The sequence below is a fragment of the Oryctolagus cuniculus genome, chromosome 1, assembly GCF_051225735.1.
Source record: "Oryctolagus cuniculus isolate XC-2025 breed Fujian yellow rabbit chromosome 1, ASM5122573v1, whole genome shotgun sequence".
Taxonomy (NCBI): Eukaryota; Metazoa; Chordata; class Mammalia; order Lagomorpha; family Leporidae; genus Oryctolagus; species Oryctolagus cuniculus.
This window is the reverse complement of record NC_142867.1, coordinates 85,709,896-85,731,719: the sequence shown is the minus strand read 5'-3', so window position 1 is coordinate 85,731,719 and position 21,824 is coordinate 85,709,896. Positions and strand designations below refer to the sequence as shown.

Here is a 21,824-nt window from a genome sequence, read left to right as displayed (position 1 = left end):
CCAGAAATGTTTAGAAGGGGTGCCTCTAGGTGGGAGCCCTGGAATCTAGGGCTGGGCTGGCTGGTGCTCTGTTGTTTTGGATCAGAAGTCCTTTGACCTGTGTATTTTAGTCTCGTGCTTGGGTCCTTCAGATCCAAACACATAATCCAACCACAAATCTGACAGCTCCACTCCATGGCCGAAAACCCATCATTTCTCTCAAACACATCAAGATTACACTCAGTCTCTTTCCTGACAATGACTTATAGCCATTCTGCCCCTTTTCTCCTCACCCCCACTTCTGCTTTAGTTCCACTCAACTACCTACGAGGCTGCTCAGTGTAGGCTTTGGAGTTGGGGCTATGGGGCACACTTAGCTGGCTTCAAATCTACTTATGCTTGTCACCTAATATGAAAAAAGGGGTAGGAAAATTGTCAAGTTTCTTATGAGGATCAAATGAGCTCACATATTGTGTGCTTCACAGAGTCCCTGGGCATCCAGTAATAGTAATAATAGGTAGCAGTTATTAGGGATCCCACAACCAGCCAATTTTAACCCTACTTGGGATACTTTATTTATTTGAAAACAGAAAGAGAGGGAGGAGGAGGGGAGAGAGAGATCTTCTACCTGCTGGTTCATTCTCCAGCTGCTCATCACAACTGCTGGGAGCTGAGCCACACCAAAGCCAGAAGCTTGGAATTTAATCAAGGTCTCCCGTGCAGGTGGCAGGGACCCGTGTATTTAAGCCTCCCCGGGTGTGCATTTGCAGGAGGCTGGATCTGGAGTGGAGCCAGGATGGGATGCAGGCATCTCAAGCAGCATCCTAACTGCCAGGCCAATGCCCACCCCTCATCTTCTATATCTATGCCTAAAACCACTGGAAAGACATCATTAAACCACTTTTCTACCAAGCATACACCCTCAGACGCTTTATTCAGTCCTTAATTCTTAAGAGATTTTACCTACAGTATTTTTGAAGGCACAGTTGGTTAAGAGCCATGGAAGTTCCTGCTTCCTGTGGGTCGTACTTTGGAACCTCAGCTGGTTTGTGACTAGGGTTTCCTTCCTGTTCTCAGTGGGTCTTGAGCCTCACCCTTTGTGAGGCCTTCTCAGGACCTGATCTCTCTCTCACACACACAGCTTTGTTCCCCCTGCTGCTGTCTGTCTTCAACCCAGACCCTGAGCACCACACTTGGAAGGACTGTTTGCTTTACTTTTGTGCCTGGAGCGCCTGCCTGTGACACGGTAGTGAATGAGCATATGCCAGGCAGGTGAAGAATGGAGGCCGAGTTTCACTGTTGAGCAGGGCTTGCTAGTGAAGTGACACCTTGACAGTAGGGACTCCATTGTGGAGAACCTGAGACTCCATTCTGGGAAGGTGCCCCCCACACCATGAGACTCTGGTCTGAAATTATGATCTAAAACAGTTGAATAATAGCAGTCCACTACATCACACTTGGCAGAGCATAGAAACCCCCTAGCATGATCACTCAAGCTTGGAAGTGGATAGGCTGCACCTGGGTTAATGAAAAATGTAATTTGTTTATGTCCTACTTATGATTAAAACCAATACCTGGATTAATGTCAAGATTAAAATTAAGATTATAATGGTATTGTCAAATAATTGATACTAATTTCATATAGGTTTTAGGTCAGCTTGACCTAAAATATAGTAACCATGTATTCTCCCGATTTTGCAGTTTTTGCCTTTATAAACCCTATTACTTTGGGCTTTGGGGTCGAGGTTCTTTAGGGCATGAGCCGGCTCCCCAGCAAATTTTATCAATGTGTAGTGCTCCTTTGTTTACACTTGCTCAGGTACAACACTAGGACCTGATAAGAGCACACAATTGTTAACAAAGCCGAAGAACTTGAGCACAGTCATGCTTGCCCTCTTTGCCAAAAGGGAACGTCACAGGAAGGCACTCTGATGCGGGAAGCTGTCCGGCTTTAGGCTCCAGGAGGTTCCGAGAGGGCAGGTCGGCTGCCTGTCCCACAACGAGGACTCCGCCACTTCTCCAGTTTAGCTCTCATACTTCTGTCTCATGGCACTGCCTCGGAAGACAACTGAATCCTGAAGCAAGAAACTGACTTTGCCTTTTCTTCATTTTTTGTAATGCATTAAGTCATCTGGCTCAAACACCTCATCACTCTCAGCAGAGAGAGAGAGAGGAGAGGGAAAGAGAGAGAGAGAGAGAGAGAGAGAGAGAGAGAAAGATATTCTTCCATGAAGGTCAAAGGACTGGCCTAAAGTAACACAGAGAAGTGGCAAGGCCAGATTAAACTGTTTCCAAATTCCAGCCCAGCGAGTTGTGACTCTAGGGTAAGAGGTAGGGGTTAAAGAGGAAAGGCAAACCTGAAAGAGGGCGAGATATATGCCTCAATTTTGGAATCCAACAGATGATGGATGCCCTATCCCTGGGTCTCTTGTGCAGTGCATCACTTATTGAAGAAAAAGAGGCAGTGTTGAAATGAGTCCCATGAGAGAGGTGCTGCTGGCTGAGTGGCAGATATTGGGAAGTTCATTATTCTCAGGCACCACCTAACTTGGAGACTTCAGTGCCACAGGTCCACTGACTCCCTCTGCCTGTTGGGTTCCTGTCCACGGAACTAAGACACAGCGGATGACACCCAGGAGAGGCGATTGCTGTTTTATTAGGGAGATCACAGGACAGGAGGCCAGGGCTCTCACCACCACCTTTGAAATGGGAGGAGGAGGGCGTGTATTGGCTAAGAAGGGCCTTGAGTCCTTCACAGCTCCCATCCCCCAGGGCAGGAGAGGGTGGGTCTCCTTGGCATTCCCTGCCTCCAGCTGTCTCCCAGGCCAATCAGGGCAGGGGGTCTCAGAACCAACCACCAGGGCTCGGGCCCCAGCCACTGCCTCTTCAGGAAAGGGCCTGAGGAAGGAGGTGGCCACAGCCTGGCCCATCGCTGGTGGGAGAGGGCAGCGCTGTTAGGGGAGGAACGGCAGGAACAGAGAGAAGCCCACAAGGGTGGAGGGGAGCTTCCAGGCTGGGGCAGGGCTGGCGAAGAGGCGGGCCACAGCCACATTGGGGTTGCCCTGTGCAGGCTCGAACCACTTCTGAAGACACCGTCCACTGCCCTGGTGCTCCGGGCTTGCCTTGAAGGTGTTGTTCCAAATCTTCTCACACAGGTCAGCTGGGGTGGGGAAGTAGTGGGGGAACGGGCGGCAGGGGGCCTCTGCAGGGCAGCGGTTCCTCCCTGTGGGGGAATTGAGGGCGGATAACTTCTCCCTGGCTCCTCTCACCCCTCAGACCCCCATTCTCTGCCCTGGGGGAACACAGGGAATCTTGCACCTGCCACTCACCCCGACTCCAGTCCCAGCCGCCATGCCAGTTGGATTTGCAAGTGTATGACGTGCGGCAGTCTTCCCACCACTGCTCACAGTCCTCGTGGCACAGTGGCACGTCCATAGCTCGCTGCTCTGGCCCACTGGGGTCCACCTGGGTGGGGCACAGTGAGACAAGAAGGTTAATCACAACCATGGAAGACTACTCATGGCTGCATGTTACACAGGCCAGGTACCATCTGAATATCATCTTATAGTCGCCAAGTATTATTTTGCAAAAAGATATGAGGTTAAGTGGCTAAGTAGTTTGCTCCCCGCTATTCAGCTAATAGATACAGAGGATAGGATTCAAACTCAGGCCCATATAATTCCCCAGAGCCTCCCTCAGTGACAGTCCCTCATCCTTCTGGCCAGCTTCCCCCATGCAGTTCCCCAGGACTGCAGGTGGCTTCCTCTCCATCCCTGCTCTTGTCCACAATGGGGATAGAGTTTCCTGTTTCTATAAGCACCCTGGAGACATCAACATAAGATCAGAGAGAAGCTCGGGCTCTTAGGGTATTGCACAGATCTGTCTCCCATCTACCCACTGGCTGGATCCATGGCCCCAGGTTTGGGGAGCACTCGTAGAAGCAGATGGCTTGGATGAAGTGCCTATGACAGTCTGGGGTCAACAATCCGCAGTGAACGAAGCTGAAGTTGTAGAGCGGGGACACATCCAGGTGAGCTTCCCAGCTCGTAGTGGGTGTGCAGCAGGCGTTGTCCTTCCAGGGCTCGCACTGAGGGTAAGGAAGAAGTAGAAGGCATGGGGAGGAAGAGGCTGGGGTTGGTAAATGTCTAAGGCAGAAGGTAGCAAAGGACAAGCATCCCTTAGGAGAAGACCCGGCAAGTGGGCTGCCATTGGACAAGCAGTGTCCTGTAGAGAATGAATCCTGGCAATCTGTCCATCTTTCCCCACAGGGTAGCAGGTGCGCACACTGCCCTCTCTGCCAGGGGCTGCTGCGATCCTCTATGGACACAGCTCCTAGGAGGTGGAGGAGGCCTTTGGGAGAAGGCAGGTAGGGAGAGGAACCTCAGAGGAAACTGAGGTTGCCTGGGGTGGGAGGGACTCAGACTTAAGTGGCCAGGCCAGGTCCTGAAAGTGCCTTTAGGAGCTGGGGGAGGGGCCCCTTAACTCATATGTTTCTCATGGCCTGATGGTAGGAAAGCTGGTTTGAATCTGTGCTCAACCAGCTACGGGCCTCTGAGATCACCATTCAAATCCCTCTTCCAGCCACCACAGCAACTCAGAGATGGGAGACTTATGACCTCACTCAACTCTTAAGGTCTCAAAGTGGCATAGTCTCCATTCGGTTGGCTTTGCTCAATTCCCAACCCAAGAAATCAGATGATCAGGATTGATGGGGACCAGAGACTACCTCAGCATCGGTGTCCCTTCCCTGACCCTTCAAAGAAGCACCCACTGCCACCCCTCTGGTCCCTACCGTACCTCTACATAGAGCTCATCTTCTGGGCCCGGCTCCCTCTTGTGGTGTTTGGCATTCATGCAGACATTGAGCAGCTTGTCCCCTGTTCCCGTGGGCAGGACCGTCCACAATCCTAGCAGGAGCCACCACCACCGCTGCATGACAGAGCTCTGCTGTGGAGAGAGACCCATGCAGCTCAGGCAATGGGGTGGACGCCCCTGCCCACCCCCCTTCTCCACCATAGCAGGTGCTGCAGAGGGAGCACGGGCTCTGAGGCTCCCACAGTGGTGTCTACACCCCGGCTGGTACCCAAGTGTTCTGTCAGGGGTACATCATGGGCTATCAGAGCAGGTGAACGATGATTAGGTACCTGACACCCCCACCTCCAGCCACTGGATTAATGCAGAGACTGATACAGGGAGGGAGCAAGCGACCAGCTCTTAGGAGAGGGCCAGGGGAGGATGGTTCCAGTCTTCCCTGGGGGAATGGTTCCTAGCTCTTCTCCCCTGGGAAAGAAATAGCCCGACTCAGTGACACATGGGCTGGGAACTCAGAGCTTTGACTCTAGCCTGAGAACTGCCCCACCCCGCTGTGCTGGCTGAGGAACTGAACAAATACTCAGTCCCCAGATTCTCCTTGGGACCAGAGAGCACGGTGGGGCCTGGGAGTGTGGCCAAGGCCATTCTTACCTGGCCAAGTGCCCAGCCTAACTTCATAGAACGGTAGCTCTATTTCTGCCAGCCTCAACCCATCTCAAACCTGTGGCCGTGGTGACCTCTCAGAGTCAGGGGTGAGGGGCCCTCCATGTGCCAAACCCAACCCTTGGCACAGCCATGGGGAGGGTGGCTTCCCCCTGGGTGTTGGTTGAGCACTAGATTCCAAGCCTGGCCTGGGTAGTACTGAAAGCAGGGGGAGTGGAATGAGACCCCTCTCCCTCCAGAAAAAGGCAAAGGAGTACTCTGTCTCATGCTCCCAAGCCTTTAGGAAACAGGGTTCTTGGCCCTCACCAGGCAGGAGCCCAAGGCCTGAAAGGGGGCTTGCCTGGACCCATCCCAGTGAAGCCAAAATCTCATGAGCTCACCCGAGTTTAGAGCCACACACATCCTGGGACTGGAGACCTCATCTGAGCCCACCCTCGAGTCTGCCCCTAAGACAATTTCAAGCCTGAATGTGGCCACTGCATATTTTAAAGCAATAGGCGTGTTGGGGGAAATGAGGAAAGATCCTGTCCCACCAGTATGCATGGTCATACTCACTTTCAAAGCAGGGGCCTGCAGAAACTCCCTGCCGGACCAGAGACTGGCAGCGAGGCCCCAGGCACGGCACGGTCCACCCATTTATCACCCAATCCTGCTTATACGAGGCGCAGGTGTGGGTGCAGGTGCAGCGCTCAGGTGGCTGCAGTTAAGCCGCGCCTGTCTTCCTCATTCCGCATGCCCCCCATGGGTTCTCAGAGACTTGGCTTCTGCAGGAACACAGGGTCCTCACAGTAGGTGAGATCCGGGCTCCTGCATGAGCCACTGAGCTTTGCTCTCCGCTCTGCAGCTCAGCAGCTGGCGAAAATTCCCCAAGACACTTGGCAGGCAGACTCTCCAGTTTCCATGAGCAAAAGGGAGTTGTTACAACAGGATTTGCGGGAAAAAGAGACCCCAGGGGAAGTTCATGAGAGGACTTGGCGGGATCCCTGGCGCAGAGTAAGTCTTGGGGGTTTTTACTCTTGTTCTCTTAGTTGTAACCTTTTTACCCTCTGTGGTTTGGGGAGTTGAGTTTCCTGCTGGAGAGCAGGAGGCAGGGCTGAAGTGTGGCTGTGGGAGTTCCACGCGTGCCCACAGCCTCCCCACAACCCACAGGATGGCCTCGCTCAGCACCCGGGGCCGCGCTCCTGGGAGACAGTCTGGGCGTCACGTTCACCAGGATGTCCTTCGCTGGGCTGGGAAAGCTGCACAGGGCTCGTTGGAGGGTCCCGGAGAGGAGAGCAGCACTGGGAACGGAGCCCGTTCCTTTGCTCCTTCCTCCCGGGTTCCCTCTCCGAAGGAGAAGTAGCAGAAATCGCTGGTGTCTGATGGAGAGACAGGAAATGAAAACAAAACACTTGAGAGCATTTTTAATTAAAAAAAAGCACCTTGGATGTTCACACAGCTGATGTGCAAAACATGTATTAGTCACATTTTAAAGTTAATGTTAGGTTTTACATTAATGCCATTTTCTACACCTGAGAAATCATAGCTACCAATGAGGGCCCAGGCCCTGGGCTGGTGCCCTGGTGCCCGTGCACCCCCAGAGTGAACCTCCTCCCTGTGTAGCTGTGGGGAAACTGAGGCTCAGTGGGAGGGGTGTCAGAGCTGGAGTCTGAACTGGGGTAAATGTGACCCCACATCTGCTTAAGAACCAGCTGAAGGGAAACATCAGGAGGCCTACGCGGGCAACTTTTGCTGGGGTCTCAGGTGAAGTTGCTTTTATGAAGTCAAATCTAAAATCAGCTCCTGTGTGCCGGGAGGGGAGGGCTGGCTTCACTCGGGAGTGGTGCCAGTCACCAGCCCAGCCCGCAGGTGCCTGCCTTAACCAGCGCTGGGGGCCTCCTCCATGGGGTTGGGTACCCAATGGTAGCAGCATGTCTACAGCAAGGGCACCCCCCTCCCCATGTTCCTTTCACTTCTCCCCGAATCTTCTGGAAGCTCTAGCCTTGAAGGGCTGACAGATTCCAGGTTTAATGCTGAGCGTTAAATGGCAGTGGATGTGGCGGAGCGAGAAGCCAGAGTGAATCACAGAAGTTAATTACCATCACGGAAAACAGGTCGTCTGAGACCCGTGCTTCACGTGGCGGGATACGGCTGAGGAGGAGTGCTCGCGGCCACAGGACAAAGCTGTAGGAAATGAGGAGAAATTACAGGGCGGCAGCTGCTGGTGGAGGCAGGGCTGCCCGGGGAATTAGCAAGGCTGCCTCTCGGAGAACCACCAGGCCACCTGGCATCTGCTCCCTGGACGCACAGTTTGCAGCCCTTGAGCAAAGCTCGTTTTGCCTCATTGTGACTCAGAAACCTGTTTTCTGACTGAAAACTGATAATCAAAGCTGGCTGTGGTTGAAGCCATTTGAAGCAGCTGATCCACAACGATTCTAAACAACAACAACGAAACAGATGGTTTCGCCAAGGGAGAAGGTTCAGGGCCACTCAGAGGGTTCCGAGGGAGGCGAGGAGGATGGGCTGTGGGACGGGGTGGGGAGCAGCTCGGCCTTGGCCATGATCTGAGGCCATGGGCGATGCTGGCTGTAGTGACTTCTCCTGGTCTCCATCCTGAGATTACCGCGGGGCAGAAGCCCACTGAACTCAAGAACAGACTAGCAAGGCTGAGGGCGGCTGCCAGGAATCTCTTGGGAGGCCAGCTGGAGGCTACATTAGTGATTCAGGCTTCTTCCTAGGTCCCGTGAGCCTTTCTTCTCACCTGGAAATCAACGGGCCCGTCCTTGTCTAAACTCTTCATTGGACTGTAGTGAGGTCAGGCAGAACAGGGCTGTTGTGTTTTCTTTTTTCCCCTCCCCATCCACCTGGCGGCCAAGCCTGTGGCCTTTCTGAGTTCACCTGCTTTGTCCTTGTTGCAGCGCCCCCTGCTGTCTAGGCCGTGATTAGCTCTTCAGTCACTGCCCAGCATAGCCTGCTCCCTGCCCCCTTTCCAAGCTGGATCCTGCTGGCAGCCAGGATTGAACTCCCTGTGTTTTCCTAGGAAAGTTTCCCAACGTGAGGAAAGTTGAGAGCATTTTACAGTGAACACCCATATACTCACCACTCAGGTTTTACCACTGTTGTTTTGGTTACATGTTACCTGACCATACTTCCCTCTCTCTTGCCATCAATCTTGTCATTTTTCTTCATTTTGGAGTGGGTTGCAAACAAGTAGGTTACTTCCCAAGTAATTCAAATATGTAGCAGGATACTTCAAAAAGTTTATGTAAAGTGGAGTTAAAAAATATGTTGAAGGGTAGGTATTTGGTATAGCAGTTAAGACCCTGCTTGGGATGGATGCCGGCATCTCTTGCCAGAGTGCATGGATCAAGTCCTGGCTCTGCTTCCGATTCCAAGTTCCTGCTAATGCACACCCTTGGAAGCAGCAGGTGATGGCTCAGGTGGGAGACCTGGTTTGCGTTCCCAGCTCCTGGCTTCAGTCTGGCCCAGACCTCACTGTTGTAAGCACTGCAGGAGTGAACCAGCAGATGGAAGATTGCTCTGTTTCTATCTCTTTTCTTTTCTATCTCTACCTGCCAAGTAAAAAATAAAATTTTAAAAATGATTGATTTATTTTGAAAATTTAAAGAGATTTTTATATCCACTGCTTTACTCTCCAGTTGGCCGCTACCACCAGCATGGGCTAGGCCAAAGCCTGGAGCTTCATCTGGGTCTCCCACATGGGTTGCTGGAGCCCAAGCACTTGGGGCATATTCCATTGCTTTTCCCCAGGCTGTTAGCAGGGAGCTGGATCAGAGTGGAGCAACTGGGACATGAACTGGCGTATATATGGAATGCCAGTGTCATAGGTGGCACTTTTACCTGCTATGCCACAATACCAGCACCAAAAATAGCTTTTTAAGAGAAAAGTTTATTTTGGTGCAAACATTTTTGACCTCCATGCAGTTTTCTCCTAAGGCACATTCGCCATGAACTTTTTGAAGACTCCTCCTATGCACAGGTTTCAACCTTTTCTGCTTCAAGCTATTTTAAAATTCCATTTCCATGAACTTTTTGAAGCACGCTTGCATATCATTAATTGCAATTCAATGTTTGCCATCTCCCACCCCGCTACAATCTTTTAAAAATGTAAAGGTGGTTAGGATAGTCCCATGCTAAAAGCTGTTCTAGACCTTAAGTCCTAATCTGTAACATGTTACCTGTGGCCTTCTTCACCTGGTGCCTACTGACACTTACCTATGCTCTTCTGTCACCTGCCTCCTCCATGCTCCGGACACTGGCAAACGCTGACAGCCTGGGACTGCTCTGTTCCCTTCAGGGGCCCTCTCTGCCAGCGCTGTGTCCTCACACTTGCCCTCTGTGTCGGCGACTCCTGCTTGTCACTGAGCTCTCAGTACAGGTGGTTCCCCCTTAGGGAAGCTTGCGTGGGCCCCTGCAGGTTGGGGAGGTGTTCTCTTGGGGTCTCATGCTGGCTGCCATCCTTGACTGTCCTTGACTTGGAAATGCCTGCTTGTAGGCTCAGCCCTGCCTCTAGGCAGCAGCAGCTAGAGCCAGTCATGGGGTCTGGCCCAGAGCAGGTGGTCCACAAATGGTTGTTAAACCAACAAGGAGATATCTGAGCAGAATAAAATTGCATTTCTAAAAATCCTGTTTTAAAATTCAGTTGAGGGATCGGCTCTGTGGCATAGTAGGCTAAGCCTCTGTCCGCAGCACTGGCATCCCATAATGGGCACGGGTTCGAGTCCCAGCTTCTCCCCTTCTGATCCAGGTCTCTGCCATGGCCTAGGAAAGTTGTAAAAGATGGCCCAAGTCCTTGAGCCCCAGCACCGATGTGGGAGACCCAGATGAAGCTCCTAGCTCCTGGCTTCAGGTTGGCCCAGCTCTGGCCGTTGCAGCCATTTGGGGAGTGAACCAGTGGATGGAAGACCTCTCTCTTTCTCCCCCTCTCTTTGTAACTCTCACTCAAATCTTTAAAAAAAAAATCTCAGGCCAGTGCCTTGGCTCACTAGGCTAATCCTCCGCCTGCGGTGCCAACACCCCAGGTTCTAGTCCCGGTTGGGGTGCCGGATTCTGTCCTGGTTGCTCCTCTTCCAGTCCAGCTCTCTGCTGTGGCCCGGGAGGGCAGTGGAGGATGGCCCAAGTGCTTGGGCCCTGCACCCGCATGGGAGACCAGGAGGAAGCATCTGGCTCCTGGCTTCGGATCGACGCAGCACGCTGGCTGCAGGTGCTGGCTGTAGCGGCCGCTTGGTGGGGTGAACCCCAACCGTAAAGGAAGACCTTTCTCTCTCTCTCTCTCTCACTGTCTAACTCTGCCTGTCAAAAAAACTCAGTTGATCCTGATACAGCCCATCTCTTCTCCCCTCCCTCTCCTGTCCTCACTCATCCTCCCCCATAGGTATGGTGACCCCTCGCCTCCCCTCTCTTCTCTCCCTGCCTCCCCCTCTAGTGTCTGGCGGCCTCTCCTCCCCTTTTCCGCCTCCTGACTTCCGGCTCCTTTGCAATTTCCTCTCTCCACTCCTGGACTTGGACCGGAGCTTGTTCAGCCTCTGATGATCCCTGTGATATTTTAGAGTGCTAATTCTGGGGCCTTTCATCACCACTTGCAGAAGGCCACTTTTGAGGTCTAATCACAACAAGGAAATGAGCGTGAAGCCTTTGGGCGTTGACGAGAGGCAAGTCAAAGGAGAGCAGAGAGAAAAACATCAAAGCTGGATGGGAAAGTGATGAACTGAAAATGAACCATGGGAGGTAGCGATGCTGCTGAGAACAGACATCTTCACTCTCCTGCTTGCTTTCTTCTCGGGCCGATGGCTCCTTCTCTCTTCATCACAGACTTTCCCTGTGGCTAATGAACTATTGTTCCGTACCAGCCAGGCCGCCGCTGGGCCTAGCGGGTGCTGTTGTTAATAAGTGGGGTTTGTTTGCAGCTTGACAACCTGCAGTGCTGCTTGGCACAGTTTCAGTCTCCCCAGCTGCTCGCCCGGAACTGTCCTGTGACCCTCGGTTCCACCTCAGCTACTGAACTTGGGCTTTCTCTTCCTGCCTATGTTTCCTAAAAGACCTGTGTGTGCCAACTGTGGCTTCTCTGGGTCACCTCACTCATTGAGCCACCACTGCTGCCAGCTTCAGAAAATCCACTTTTCCAAATTCAGCAGCAGCCTCCGAATTGTTCCATCTAATGAGCAAGGGCTGGCTGTACCCTATAAAGGAACTTCAAAATAGTTCACAGAAAATGAAATTAAAAGATAAGTTTATTTTTGTGCATAAAAAAATTTGAAATTCATGCAAGAAGTTCTTGAAAAAAAGTGTATTATGAAAATACTATGCATGGATTTCAACATTTTTTTTAACTTTTATTTAATGAATATAAATTTCCAAAGTACAGCTTATAGATTACAATGGCTTCCCCCCCAATAACTTCCCTCCCACCTGCAACCCTCCCCTTTCCCGCTCCCTCTCCCCTTCCATTCACATCAAGATTCATTTTCAATTATCTTTATATACAGAAGATCAGTTTAGCATATATTAAGTAAAGATTTCAACAGTTGGCACCCACATAGAAACACAAAGTGAAAAATACTGTTTGTGATTTAATGCTATAACTAGTACTCAATGTACAGCATATTAAGGACAGAGATCCTACATGAGGAGTAAGTGCACAGTGACTCCTGTTGTTGACTTAACAAATTGACACTCTTGTTTATGGCATCAGTAATCACCCTAGGCTCTTGTCAGAGTTGCCAAGGCTATGGAAGCCTTTTGAGTTCACCAACTCTGATCATGTTTAGACAAGGTCGTAGTCAGGGTGGAAGTTCTCTCCTCCCTTCAGAGAAAGGTACTTCCTTCTTTGATGACCCATTCTTTCCACTGGGATCTCACTCGCAGAGATCTTTCATTTAGGTTTTTTTTTTTTTTCCCCAGAGTGTCTTGGCTTTCCATGCCTGAAATACTCTCATGGGCTTTTCAGCCAGATCCACATGCCTTAAGGGCAGATTCTGAGGCCAGAGTGCTGTTTAGGACATCTGCCATTCTATGAGTCTGCTGTGCGTCTCGCTTCCCATGTTGCATTGTTCTCTCCCTTTTTTATTCTATCGGTTAGTATTAGCAGACACTAGTCTTGTTTATGTGATCCCTTTGTCTCTTAGTCCTATCATTATGATCAATTTTGAACAGAAATTGATCACTGGGACTAGTGAGATGGCATTGGTACATGCCGCCTTGATGGGATTGAATTGGAATCCCCTGGTATGTTTCTAACTCTACTGTTTGGGGCAAATCAGCTTGAGCATGTCCCGAATTGCACATTTCTTCCCTCTCTTATTCCCACACTAATATATATATATATATATATATATATATATATATATATATATATATTTAGAGATTTCCAAAAGTAAGATATATACAAGATACAAACCATATGTATGAATTACTTATGAAAGGCAGTAATGAAAAAAAGCAGTAATATTTGAGCTAGAATATGCTCTAATACTATAAGATTTATAAAATAGATCTTCAACACAAGCAATTACTTATGGCCAACCCTGAAAGCTCAGTCGTCTGGAATTACAACCATCAATGTGTACAGCTCAATCCAGGATGCTGAAAATGAAGTAGTACGGTATCCTTAGAAGAATTGTGAGGCAATCTGCAAAAGAACTGATCTACACACTTGTAAAGGAGCTTTGATGAAATCACAGGAGAGAAAGAAGCAATGGTAAATGATTTAATATGGAGTAATCATACTAAAAACATAATATGCTTGAAATATTTTTGGTAGTACTGTATTCACATCTTATGACAATTTTGGACTCTATGTCAATTGGAGTTAAGTGGTAAAAGGAATCAAAGTTGCAAATTCAAGGTTGACAGTTCACATAATAATGCATTGATATGGCCATTTCCTATATTATTAAGTTTCTGTCTGCCTTGTCAATGATCATAATTTCAGAGTGCATTTTAGATATAAACTGTTTTCCAAGAGCAAAATAGGATTTTCTCACAGACTTCATCCAACTGAAAGTTTTTCCCAACATTTTTTTCTTTGCTTTTGTTGCTTTTTCAGCCCACACTTATATTTAACAGCAATCACTTTCAGTTAAGTCTCAACACTTAAGAATAACTGTGTATTGATTACAGTATTCAACCAAAAGTATTAAGTAGAACAAATAAAAAACTAAAAGGGATAATGTATTAAGTTCATCAACAGTCAGGGCAAGGGCTGATCAAGTCACCATTTCTCATAATGTTCATTTCACTTTAACAGGTTTCCTTTTTGGTGCTCGGTTAGTTGTCACCGATCAGGGAGAACATATGATATTTGTCCCTTTGGGACTGGCTTATTTCACTCAGCATAATGTTTTCCAAATTCCTAACAGGGATCACTTTTCAGCTAAAATTTAAACACCTAAGAATAATTGTGTGTTAATTACAGAGTTCAACCAATAGTACTAGAACAAAAAAAAATACTAAAATGGATAAAATATTACATTGTACATCAGCAGTCAGGACATGGGCTGATCAAGTCACTGTTTCTCATAGTGTCCATTTCACTTCAACAGGTTTCCCGTTTGGTGCTCACTTAGTTGTCACCAATCAGGGAGAACATATGATATTTGTCCCTTTGGGACTGGCTTAATTCACTCAGCATAATGTTTTCCAGATTCCTCCATCTTGTTGCAAATGACCAGATTTCATTGTTTTTTTGACTGCTGTATAGGATTCTATAGAGTACATGTCCTATAATTTCTTTATCCAGTCTACTGTTGATGGGCATTTGGGTTGGTTCCAGGTCTTAGCTATTGTGACTTGAGCTGCAATAAACATTAAGGTGCAGACAGCTTGTTTGTTTGCCAATTTCATTCCCTTTGGGTAAATTCATAGTAGTGGGATGGCTGGGTTGTATGGTAGCGTTATCTTCAGGTTTCTGAGGAATCTCCAGACTGACTTCCATAGTGGCTTGACCAGTTTGCATTCCCACCAACAGTGGGTTAGTGTCCCTTTTCCCCCATATCCTTGCCAGCATCTGTTATTGGTAGATTTCTGTATGTGAGCCATTCTAACCGGGGTGAGGTGAAACCTCATTGTGGTTTTGATTTGCATTTCTCTGATTGCAAGTGATCTTGAACATTTTTTCATGTGTCTGTTGGCCATTTGGATTTCCTCTTTTGAAAAATGTCTATTGAGGTCCTTGGCCCATCTCTTAGTGGGTTGTTTGTTTTGATGTTGTGGAGTTTCTTGATTTCTTTGTAGATTCTGGTTATCAACCCTTTATCTGTTGCATAGTTTGCAAATATTTTTTCCCATTCTGTTGGTTGCCTCTCACTCTCCTGTTTCTTTTGCAGTACAGAAACTTCTCAATTTGATGCAATCCCAAATGTTAATTTTGGCTTTGACTGTCTGTGCTTCCGGGGTCTTTTCCAAGAAGTCTTTGTCAATACCTATATCTTGCAAGATTTCTCCAATGTTCTCTAATAATTTGATGGTGTTGGGTCATATATTTAAGTCTTAAATCCATGTTGAGTGAATTTTTGTGCAAGGTGAAAGGTAGGGGTCTTGCTTCATGGTTCTGCATGTGGAAATCCAAATTTCCCAGCACCATTTATTGAATAGACTGTCTTTACTCCAGGGATTGGTTTTAGATCCTTGATCAAATATAAGTTGGCTGTAGATGTTTGGATTGATTTCTGGTGTTTCAATTCTGTTCCATTGGTCTATCCATCTGTTTCTGTACCAGTACCATGCTGTTTTGATAACAACTGCCCTGTACTATGTCCTGAAATCTGGTATTGTGTTGCCTCCAGCTTTATTTTTGTTGTACAAGATTGCTTTAGCTGTTCGAGGTCTCCTGTGTCTCCATAAGAATTTCAGCATCATTTTTTTCCAGATCTGAGAAGAATGTCTTCAGTATTTTGATTGGTATTGCATTGAATCTGTAAATAGCTTTTGGGAGAATGGACATTTTGATGCTATTGATTCTTCCAATCCATGAGCATGGAAGATTTTTCCATTTTTTTGGTATCCTCTTCTATTTCTTTTTTTAAGGTTTTGTAATTTTCATTGTAGAGATCTTTAACGTCCTTGGTTAAGTTTATTCCAAGGTATTTGATTGTTTTTGTAGCTATTGTGAATGGGATTGATCTTAGCAGTTCTTTCTCAGCCGTGGTATTGCCTGTGTATACAAAGGCTGTTGATTTTTGTGCATTGATTTTATATCCTGCTACTTTTCCAAACTCTTCTATGAGTTCCAATAGTCTCTTAGTAGAGTTCTTTGGATCCCCTAAGTAAAGAATCATATCATCTGCAAAGAGGGATAGTTTGAGTTCTTCCTTCCCAATTTGTATCCCTTTAATTTCTTTTTCTTGCCCAATAGCTCTGGCTAAGACTTCCAGAACTATGTTGAATAGCAGTGGTGAGAGTGGGCATCCTTGTCTGGTACCAGATCTCAGTGGAAATGCTTCCCACTTTTCCCCATTCAATAGGATGTTGGCTGTGGGTTTTTCATAAATTGCTTTGATTGTATTGAGGAATGTTCCTTCCATACCCAGTTTGCTTAGAGTTTTCATCATGAAAGGGTGTTGGATTTTATCAAATGCTTTCTCGACATCTATTGAGATAATCATATGGTTTTTCTTCTGCAGTCTGTTAATGTGGTGTATCATGTTGATTGTTTTGTGCACATTGAACCATCCCTGCATACCAGGGATAAATCCCACTTGGTCTGGGTGGATGATCTTTCTGATGTGTTGTTGCATTCTGTTGGCCAGAATCTTATTGAGGATTTTTGCATCTATGTTCATCAGGGATATTGGTCTGTAATTCTTTCAATGCTGTATCTTTTTCTGGTTAGGAATTAAGATGATGCTGGCTTCATAGAAAGAATTTGGGAGGATTCCCTCTTCTTCGATTGTTCTGAATAGTTTGAGAAGAATTGGAGTCAGTTCTTCTTTAAATGTCTGGTAGAATTCAGCAGTGAATCCATCTGGTCCTGGGCTTTTCTTTGTTGGGAGGGCCTTTATTACTGTTTCAATTTCTGTGTCAGTTATGGGTCTGTTTAGGTTTTCTGTGTCTTGCTGGTTCTATTTAGGTAGGTTGCATGTGTCCAGGAATCTATCCATTTCTGATAGGTTTCCCTGTTTGCTGGCATACAAGTCCTTGTAGTAATTTCTGATGATTCTTTTCATTTCTGTGGTGTCTGTTGTTACATTTCCTTTTTCATCTCTGATTTTATTGATTTGGGTCTTTTCTTTTTTTAGTTAGTTGGGCCAATGGGGTGTCAATTATATTTATTTTTTCAAAAAACCAGCTCCTCGTTTGCTGATTTTTTTGTAACTTTTTTTTGGATTCAATCCTGTTGATTTCTTCTCTGATTTTAATTATTTCTCTTCTCCTACTAGATTTGGGTCTGGTTTGCTGCAGATTTTCTAGATCCTTGAGATGCAGTGAAAGCTCATCTATTTGGTGCCTTTCCAATTTCTTGATGTAGGCACCTATTGCTATAAGCTTTCCTCTTAACACTGCTTTTTCTGCATCCCGTAAGTTTTGGTATGTTGTGCTGTTATCCTCATTTACTTCCAGAAAATTTTTGATTTCTCTCTTAATTTCTTCTATGACCCATTGTTCATTCAGGAGCATGTTGTTCAATCTCAATGTGTTTACATATGCTCTAGGGATTCCTGAGTTGCTAATTTCCAATTTCATTCCTTTATGGTCTGAGAAGCTGCATGGTATGATTCTAATTCTTTTGAATTTGATGAGACTTGCTTTATGGCCTAGTATGTGGTCAATCCTAGAGAAGGTTCCATGTACTGCTGAGAAGAATGTAAATGCTTTATGTGTAGGATGAAAAGTTCTGTATATATCTGTTAGATCCATTTGGGCTATAGTGTCATTTAAATCTACTGTCTCCTTGTTGATCCTCTGTCCTGTTTATCTGTTTCTGAGAGTGGAGTATTGAAGTCCCCCAGTACTATTGTATTGGAATCTAAGTCTCCCTTTAAGTCCCTTAACAAATCTCTTAAATAAACTGGTGCCCTGTAATTAGGTGCATATACATTGATAATCATTATATCTTCCTTTTGAACTGATCCCTTCATCATTATATAGTGCCCCTCTTAGTCTCTCTTAACAGTTTTTGTGTTAAAGTTTATTTTGTCTGATATTAAGATGGCTACGCCCACTCTTTTTTCATTTCTGTTGGCAGGGTATATCTTTTTCTAACCTTTCACTTTCAGTCTGTATGTATCTTTACTGGAAAGATGTGTTTCTTTTAAGCAGCAAATAGATGGGGTTTGTTCCTTAACCCACTCAGCCAAACTGTGTCTTTTAACTGGACAGTTCAGGCCATTAACGTTCAATGTGACTATTGGTAAGTAGTAACTTTGCCCTGCCATTTGCCAAAGATATTTTCTAATATATGCTTTGAAGTCCCTGTGATCTTTTGCTGTGAGGTTTCCTTCCTTTACCTTCTTTCATATTGATGACCGTGTTTCTGTGTTTCTGTATGTAACACATCTTTAAGCATCTTTTGCAGGGCTGGACGAGTGGCGACAAATTCTTTCAATTTCTGTTTGCTGTGAAAGGTCTTTATTTCACCTTCATTCACAAATGAGAGCTTTGCAGGATATAATATTCTGGGCTGGCAGTTGTTCTCTCTTAGTACCTGGGCTATGTCTCGCCATTCTCTTCTAGCTTGTAGGGTTTCTGATGAGAAGTCAGCTGTGAGTCTGATTGGAGATCCTCTGAGAGTAATCTGACGTTTCTCTTGCACATTTTAGGATCTTTTCTTTATGTTTCACTGTGGTGAGTTTGATTACAACGTGTTGTGGTGAGGATCTCTTTTGCTCATGTTTACTAGGGATTCTATGAGCTTCTCGAACTAGGATGTCTCTGTCCTTCTCCAAACCTGAAAAGTTCTCTGCAAGTATCTCACTAAAAATGCCTTCTAATCCTTTCTCTCTCTCCATGCCTTCAGGAACTCCTAGAACCCGAATGTTGGGTTTTTTAATAGTGTCCTGTAGATTCCCAACAATATGTTTTAGATTTCTAATTTCCTCTTTTCTTTGGTTTGACTGTGTGTTTTCCTGTGCTCTGTCTTCTAAGTCTGATATTCTCTCTTCTGTTTCACTGACTCTGGTTTTAAGGCTCTCTAATGTTTGTCATTTGATCTATTGAGTTCTTCATTTCATTTTGATTTCTCTTCACTATCACACTTTCCTATTCTACTAGTTTCTGCGTTTCATTTTGATTCATCAAGATTTCATTTTCTCGAAGATTTTTTATCCTGTCCAGTAAGGATTTCCGTAGCTCAAGCACTTGTTTTTGAGAACTTCTAAATGTTCTTATCATAAATTTTTTGAAATTGGTATCTTGCATTTCTTCCATCTCATCATCTTCATAATCTTGGCTTGGGTGTCTTTTTCATTTGGGGGTGTCATAATGTCTTCCTTGTTCTTGTTTCCTCGGTTTCTGCATTTGTTGCTTGGCATTGTGGAGATATTCTTTGGATTCTTCTTCCCTTGCTGTGGTGTTTTTTCTTGTTATACTATGACTGTATTAAGTGGACTGTCTGCTTTTGATGGAGCCTTAGAAGCTTGAGATGGGTGTGCCCTAGAGCTCTGTTTGGTTCCTCAGGGTTAAGGGTGTGCCAAAGGTGACACTCCCAGGTTAGGCGTGGTAAATCTTTCCTTCCTTCCTTCCTTCCTTCCTTCCTTCCTTCCTTCCTTCCTTCCTTCCTTCCTTCCTTCCATTCATTCAAAAGGGAAGTAATTCTGCACAGCTCACGTACCAGCGCTGGTGTGTTGATTCTGCCACTGGTGTCCTGAACCATGGGCTCCCACGCTCTACACGCAGGTCCACTGTGAACCACTAGTTCCGGAAGAGTTTCCTCTGCTCTTTCTTCCCCTACTCTTCCTTGAACCTGCAGTATCTCCACTGTTATTAAACTGTTTCTTCCCAGACTATCAGTGTGCTCCCTTCCTATTCCACCATCTTGCCACTCTCCGAGTTTCATAGCTTAAACAATGGGGAGGTGCTGAGGCCATATTGAACATCTAGATTATGCCTCCTATTTGAATACTTCTTATTTATATTTTTTCTAAAATTCCTTTGTGGATTGAATATCTGTTCAGAGGAGTCTCATTTTGCCCATGTGCTATGTGTCAAATACCAATGAATGGGGATTCTTGGATTTGTTGATAGAATGAGATGGAGGGTTTATAAATTTTTTTAAAAAGTTGATGGTATGCCATTTTTATTCTCATTCCATTTTTGTGTATATTTAGTTATTAGTGGTTACCTTAGGGATTATAATTAACATTCTAAATTTCTAACTTATTTTGAATGAATATCAACTAATTTCAATGGCATACAAAACTGTTTCATACAACTCCACATCCCCCTTTATGTTGTTACTGTCAGCAACATTTTCAAAAATTTATTCAAGAGGCAAATAAATGGAGGGAGGGAACTCCCATTCTCCGGTTCACTCTCCAAATAACCAGGCCAGGCCAAAGTCAGGAGCTGAGAATTCAGTCTAGCTCTCCTACATGACATGTGGGCAGGAACCCACAGACTTGCGCCATCACCTATGCTTCCCAGGGTACACATTGGTGAGAAGCTGGAATCAGGAACAGAAAACACATATGGAATCCAGGTACTCTGATATGGGATGTGTACATCCTAATCATTAAGTCAGGCCCATCCCACCAATAGCATTTGTATGTGTTGTGTGCTCTTTAACATAAATTTGAAACAATTGGTTTGTGTGCTTGCATTTTAAATCAAGGAAAAGTGCAGTTACAAACCAAAACCCAAAAATACAATAATACTGGTTTTCATGTTTATCTATGTAATTACTTTAATTATTGTTTATTTTTCCTATAGCTTCAAATTACTACTTTATGCTTTTTCATTTCACCCTAAAGGGCTCCTTTTGGTATCTGTTGTAGGGAAAGTTTGCTAGCAATAATAAACTTCATTTATTTGGCACTGTCTTAACTACCTTTTAATTTTTGAAAAATATTTTTATAGATATGGAATTCTCGGCTGACATTTTTCCTTCCAGCACTTTTTAAAAAAATTGTATTTTATTAATTTGAAAGGCAGAGTTACAGAGAGGTAGAGACAGAGAGAAAGGTCTTCCATCTGCTGGTTCACTTCCCAGTTGGCTGCAATGGCCGGAGCTGCGCCAATCTGAAGCCAGGAGCCAGGAATTTCTTCTGGGTCTCCCATGCAGGTGCAGGGGCCCAAGGACTTGGGCTGTCCTTTTCTGCTTTCCCAGGGCATAGTAGAGAGCTTCCTTCTAGCACTTGAAATATGTCTTCCTATTGCTGAATGGTCTCTGTAGTTTCTGATAAAAAAAAAAAAGCAGCTGTTAATTTTATCAAAGATCATTTGTATGAGACGAGATACTTTTGTCTCACTGCTGTCAAGTTTCTTTGTGTTTTCTATTTTGTCACAATAAGTCTCAGTGTGGCTACCTTGAATTGATCTTCTGTATATAAAGATAATTGAAAATGAATCTTGATGTGAATGGAATGGGAGAAGAAGCGGGAGATGGGAGGGGTGTGAGTGGGAGGGAAATTATGGGGGGAAGCCATTGTAATCCATTAACTGTAATTTGAAAATTTATATTTACTAAATAAAAAAATATCCTATTTAGAGTTTATTGAACTTCTTGAATGTGAAAATTCATGTCTTTCATCCAATTTGGGAGATTTTGGCCATGACTTATTAAAGTATTTTTTTTTCTGCCTTTGTTTTTCCTCTCCTTCAGGGATGCTTCTTGTATGCTTTATGGTGTCCCACAGGTCCTGTAGGCTTGCTTAATTTTTTTCTTTTTTTCTTTAGTAAATATAAATTTCCAAAATACAGTTTATGGATTACATTGGCTCCCCTCCCCATAACTTCCCTCCCACCCACACCCCTCCCACCTCCCGCTCCCTCTCCCATTCCATTCACATCAAGATTCATTTTCAATTCTCTTTATATACAGAAGATCAATTTAGTATATATTAAGTAATGATTTCATCAGTTTGCACCCACACAGAAACACAAAGTGTAAAACACTGTGTCAGTACTAGTTATAGCATTACTTCACATTGGACAACAAATTAAGGACAGATCCCACATGAGGAGTAAGTACACAGTGACTCCTGTTGTTGACTTAACAATTTGACACTCTTGTTTATGGTGTCAGTAATCTCCCTAGGCTCTAGTCATGAGTTGCCAAGGATATGGAAGCCTTTTGAGTTCGCCGACTTCGATCTTATTCCAAGAGAGTCATAGTCAAAGTGGAAGTTCTCTCCTCCCTTCAGAGAAAGGTACCTCCTTCTTTGATGGCCTGTTCTTTCCACTGGGATCTCACTCGCAGAGATCTTTCATTTAGGTCT

General features: G+C 45.6%; 1 protein-coding gene and 2 long non-coding RNA genes across 7 annotated transcripts in view; 1 reads left to right on the top strand and 2 right to left on the bottom strand.

Annotated features, from left to right (window-relative positions):
- Positions 1-2,614: 2,614 nt before the first annotated feature.
- On the bottom strand, positions 2,615-6,443 carry IZUMO1R (IZUMO1 receptor, JUNO). 5 transcript variants are annotated; one of them, XM_089332667.1, is made up of 6 exons: positions 6,010-6,145; positions 5,124-5,259; positions 4,777-4,926; positions 3,878-4,066; positions 3,309-3,444; positions 2,615-3,202 (listed from the first exon to the last, which is right to left on the bottom strand). In XM_089332667.1, the coding sequence occupies exons 3-6, from the start codon at positions 4,912-4,914 to the stop codon at positions 2,934-2,936; spliced, it is 732 nt and encodes a 243-aa protein (XP_089188793.1). In that variant the 5' UTR covers positions 4,915-4,926; positions 5,124-5,259; positions 6,010-6,145; the 3' UTR covers positions 2,615-2,933. The 5 variants fall into 5 exon arrangements, with proteins under 5 accessions (XP_089188793.1, XP_089188796.1, XP_089188789.1 ...); XM_089332670.1 differs by having other exon boundaries at positions 4,777-4,923; XM_089332663.1 differs by lacking the exon at positions 5,124-5,259 and having other exon boundaries at positions 6,010-6,443.
- The window catches only part of LOC149128502 (uncharacterized), a 58,772-nt gene continuing 43,257 nt past the window's right edge, over positions 6,310-21,824 (top strand). The window contains exon 1 of the long non-coding RNA XR_016233753.1: positions 6,310-6,447. This is a non-coding gene — a long non-coding RNA (uncharacterized LOC149128502). The remainder of the gene's footprint in view (positions 6,448-21,824) is intronic.
- On the bottom strand, positions 6,457-8,508 carry LOC149128503 (uncharacterized). The gene is made up of 3 exons (XR_016233754.1): positions 8,195-8,508; positions 7,533-7,617; positions 6,457-6,812 (listed from the first exon to the last, which is right to left on the bottom strand). It is a non-coding gene; the product is annotated as an uncharacterized LOC149128503 (long non-coding RNA).